The sequence below is a fragment of the Parus major genome, chromosome 1, assembly GCF_001522545.3.
Source record: "Parus major isolate Abel chromosome 1, Parus_major1.1, whole genome shotgun sequence".
NCBI lineage: Eukaryota > Metazoa > Chordata > Aves > Passeriformes > Paridae > Parus > Parus major.
This window is the reverse complement of record NC_031768.1, coordinates 38,540,936-38,545,316: the sequence shown is the minus strand read 5'-3', so window position 1 is coordinate 38,545,316 and position 4,381 is coordinate 38,540,936. Positions and strand designations below refer to the sequence as shown.

At 52.4% G+C, this 4,381-nt stretch overlaps 1 protein-coding gene and 1 long non-coding RNA gene across 2 annotated transcripts in view; both read left to right on the top strand.

Annotated features, from left to right (window-relative positions):
* ZIC2 (Zic family member 2) overlaps positions 1-1,837 on the top strand; it is a 5,848-nt gene extending 4,011 nt beyond the window's left edge. Inside the window, exon 4 of the mRNA XM_015639188.2 lies at positions 1,391-1,837. Within this exon, the coding sequence (XP_015494674.1) occupies positions 1,391-1,837 (447 nt within the window). The remainder of the gene's footprint in view (positions 1-1,390) is intronic.
* Positions 1,838-3,533: 1,696 nt separating this feature from the next.
* Positions 3,534-4,381, top strand: part of LOC107200125 — a 3,583-nt gene continuing 2,735 nt past the window's right edge. Inside the window, exon 1 of the long non-coding RNA XR_001519504.3 lies at positions 3,534-3,955. This is a non-coding gene — a long non-coding RNA (uncharacterized LOC107200125). The remainder of the gene's footprint in view (positions 3,956-4,381) is intronic.

Sequence of the window (4,381 nt, the reverse complement as noted above, 5' to 3'; positions counted from 1 at the left end):
TTTTCCTGGATTCTCGGTGTATAGAAGTTCGTCCCGTTTGTAAACCGCGGGTTGGTCCCTTTCTCCTTCTTCTTCTTTTTTTTTTTTTTTTTTCCTCTTTATTTTTTTCCCCCCTCTTTCTCCCTCCCCGAGAAAGTGATGGACTTGTTTTCTTTTCTCCTGCTCTCCCTCCCCATTTCCTTCTCTTCTCCTTTTTTAGTTCATCCCTTTAAAAAAAAAAGTAACGTGGAAGAAAAAAAAATGGTTTCTTTTGTAATTGTGATATCTTGAATATTGTGTTCCTTTTTAAGAAGCAACTTGATTGTAAACTGCATTTCAACTATAGACTGGGGAAGAAATACCGTGCCAAAGTCTCCATTCTGTTACTCACAGACACACACACGAACAACAACGCTTGTGAATGTATTTTTCTGTTAGCTGGGTTTACATGTGATGTTTTAGTGCTTTTGCAAGTTCAATTTGTTAGTTCCTGTTCGGAAGATTGTGAGGAAAAATAAACGTCGTGCCGTTAGCTTTTCCGTAATAACGCCCTTCCTCCTGTAAATACCTGTTACCATATTTATCCATTTGTAATTAAATTATGGTATTAACTTGCTACAGAGGAAACAGTATTTATAAAGAATGTTTCTTAACTATAAATATGTACAATTGTGAGCATAAACTGTTTCAGATTTTTTATTTGAAGGTTTAAGTGGTTTCATCATTTCTTGTGATATGTTTTGAGAGTAATGCATACAGAAATATAATAAAACGTGTTGAAACTGCACGAGCTGTTTCCTTTTTATGCCAAAGGCTCTCTAAAACCTACTATAAGGTATGGGATGAGCTGAGAGGCGACTGCAAAACAAATGCATTTAAAACGTCCGCTGGTTACTGCAACAGGAGGATTTCTTCCAGCTGGGCTCTCCCGTCCAGAAGGGGGAAAAAAATAAAAAAAGCCACAAAAGCCCCTAAAACTTTGTGAAGCCTTTGAGCTGAAAGAAAAGGGTGAGGGAGGGTATGCATATTCTCGAAATTACTTGCAAGGCAAGATCTCCTTTAATAAGATATTTGCAGGGCGATCCCTCCCCGGTGAGTGGCTGGCTGGGGAGACCATTGCCCCATAGGCTGAGAAAGCGGGGCGTTTCGGGATGGAGGTGAAGGTGCAATGATGACAAGGCTCTGAGCTTGGCTGCTTTGAGCCGTAGATAGTCCTTGCCTCCTGCCTTTTCATCCTTCTCGTAGCCTCCATGCAGCCCGGGAGAGAAAAAAGTTGTGGTGACCGAGAGCTCACATTTCCCCTTCGAGTTTTTTTTCTCTCTCTTCCTCTCTCTCTTTTTTATTTTTTTTTTTTTTTTTTTTTTTGTTTTTTTTTTTTTTTTTTGTTTTTATTTTATTTTTTTTATTTTAGCCCAGAGAGCGGTTTGGGTTGTCAGATGTGTTCGGGGGGACGGAGAGCCGCCGGGCGATGACTTTCCCGGGATGCTGGCCCGGCCTTTGGCTCCATGCGCGCCGTCGGGGCCCGGCCGGCGGAGCCGCCCGTGCAGAGCAGCCGGACAGCAGCTCTCCGGACACAGCCCGCCGCACCGGGACAGACAAGGAGAGTGTGACAGCGGCCGGGAAACCGTGGAAAAAGTTCGGCCTTGTCAAGGCACCGAAATACGCCCTGCGAAGAGGCAGCGCTGTGAACCGGGCTCCGAGCGCCCTGCGGTGGCTGCGCTGCCTTCAGCGGCAGCTTGTGCAGCCTGGGAAAGCCCTGTGCTCCTCACACCCGGCCGAGCCCATCGCTCAAGCCCCCCCCGGCCAGTCGTCGCTTTGGGTTTTTCGGGCTTTGTCCCGTGTGTTCAAATATCAGTAAAGCTGTCTGCAGCCGGTGTGAGGGAGTTAGGTGAGGAGATGAGGGCACACAGGGCCCTGCTCACTTCTGGGGTGAGATGAGGGTTACCTACACCCAGGGGAAGAGGAGGAGGGATGGAAAGACACCCCCTCCCCCCCCGTCCCGCCGCTGACAAGGAAGTTTAGATGGGGAGCGGATCCGGAGCTTCCTCAGCGGCTGCGCTCCTCCCAGAGCGGCCATCCCCGCGCACACGGCAGCTCCCCGGGTAATCAAACGGCTATTAAAACCTAATTTATGTTCGGTAATAATATTACGTAAAAAAAAATATTTATTAAAATCATTGGCATATGCCGCCTGCCCCTTGGAGACATCCGTGGGAAATGCAGCTGAGAGGATCCCTCCTTGTCCTGCCGGCCTCCCTGCAGCTGAAAACCATACGGGGTTCCCTCTTCAGAGCCAGTTCCTGTCAGCCACCGTCTGCCCAAATCCCCTCCCGGGCCCAGGGGTGCACGAGAAGTCCTGCCCAAGGGCCACCAACCCGGCTCCGCCATCCCCCGCCCCGGTGGGCTCAGCTCTGGCTGGAGAGAAGCGCTCGGAAGCTGGCTCCCCTTCTCCCCCCACCCCTGGAGCCGTTCTGGCTTCGGGGGAGCCCAGGGATGATCCTTGAGGAGGGCAAGCGGCCTCCCTCTGGTCAAATCGTAGGTCGTGTGCCAGCAGGGACAGCCCCAGTCCCTCCGGCAGGGATGCTTCTCCTCCGGCAGGCCTAGGGATGCTGCGGCGGCGGCTGTGGCAGTGAGTAAGCTCCCCCCCTTCCCTGTCCTACCCAGGCTGGCCTTGAACTTGACCCTGGCCTTGGCTCATCCAGCTCGCAGCCCCTCTCCACCCGCCTCCCTCATGTCCTGACCCCGGCCTGGCCCTGCCACGCTTAAGGGAGAGCGGTAAGCCATCGGGTTCAGGGCTTGGGGTTTTTTTAGGGGGTAGAGCAGCCAAGATCTTCCTCACAGCCTTGTGCAAGGGTGGCCTCCGACCCCGAATTTCGCTCCCCTCCTTTGTCCACCTCGACACCCTCGACCCCAAACCCCTCCCTCCCTCCCTCCCCCCACCTTTTTCTCCTACACTTAACCTGAACTTCCCAAATCTTCCTGCCCTGGCCCTGAAGACAACTTGGGAACCAATCTGGAGGGAGGCCTGAGGCTTTCCCAGCAGTCCCGAGCCTGCCCTGGCATCCCACAATCCCCTCATGGCCAGCCACAGGCGGGTGCCCCGGCCGGGTGCCCTCACTCCCCGATGACTCTGCCCTGAGGGCTCCCGGCTGGCCTCGGCCCCACGGTCCCCACGGCCGGTGAGCAGTGGGAGGCCCCGCTGTTGGCATCCTGTGCCCAGCTGTGGCAGCCCCACTCGGGGGACTGTCCTGCAACGGTGTGCTTCTTCCTTTATACCGTGAAAAGCAGCATGGAGGGGTGGGTTTAATTTCTACCGTTAATAATGAAACGCTTTCCTAACTCTTCCTGCAGACCCTCTGAAAAGACGGATTGATTTCCCTGGGAATTACTCTCTCCTCTTAAGCCAAAATATTTGAGGGTCCGTCCATAAAACAGGCTGTGCTTTGACCCCACACCCGCAATTGGAGGGCAGCTCAGGGCTCTGCGTTCACCTGCCCCCGCTGTGCTTCACCTGGCTTGGCTGCTCGAGTGGCTTTGGGTTGCGGCCGGTGGTGGAAGAAAAAAACCCGAGCCCAGACCCAAAGGTAAACCAACCTCCCAACAAACAAACAAACAAGCAAACAGACATGACAACAGCCCAGACCGAAACAGAATAAAATGCAGGAGCTGTCGCCCGAACCCGAGCATGGAGCTCGGTGCTGAGGCTGGTGGTGCCGGTGCCGGGGCTCTGCAGCGGGCAAAGGGCTGCCCCTGCACGGCCAAGCCCCCGCCGCCGGTGCCGGGGGGCAGCAGCCCGGGCTGAAGCCGCTCCGTTTGGCTCTGGCCAGACCTCCCCAAACCCGTATCAGCCTTTTAAGTTTCCCCTTTGTTTTCAGAAACTCGTACACGTTTCCTGCCCGCTATGAAGACATAGCAGGCTCCCCAAACCTCTCCCCAGCCGCAAGTGCACGCTAGACGTGCTCCCGGGCACAGCGAGGTATGTATATTTTTCTATTTGTCATCTTCACGCATGGTTGTGAGGGGTCTTTTTTTTGTTGTTGGTTTTTTTTTTTTTGGTCGTGTTTTTTAATTTCGTGGGTAGCTTTTTTTTCTTCCTCTCCCCCTCCCTCCTTTTTTTCATTTCTCTTAGGTTTTGGGGGTTTTTCCCCTATTGTTTTTGGTTTTTTCCTCTTTTCCCCGAGCCAGACTACCGGGGATAGAGCTGCATATTAGCAGCAGAGCAAGCAAGAACTATTGTCCCACCCTGCAGGGCACGATGCCCCCCTCTGTCCCAAAGTGCAAGTCTTCCCCAGTGCTTGGGGTTCCCTCATTCTTTTCTTTTCTTTTCTTTTCTTTTCTTTTCTTTTCTTTTCTTTTCTTTTCTTTTCTTTTCTTTTCTTTTCTTTTCTTTTCTTTTCTTTTC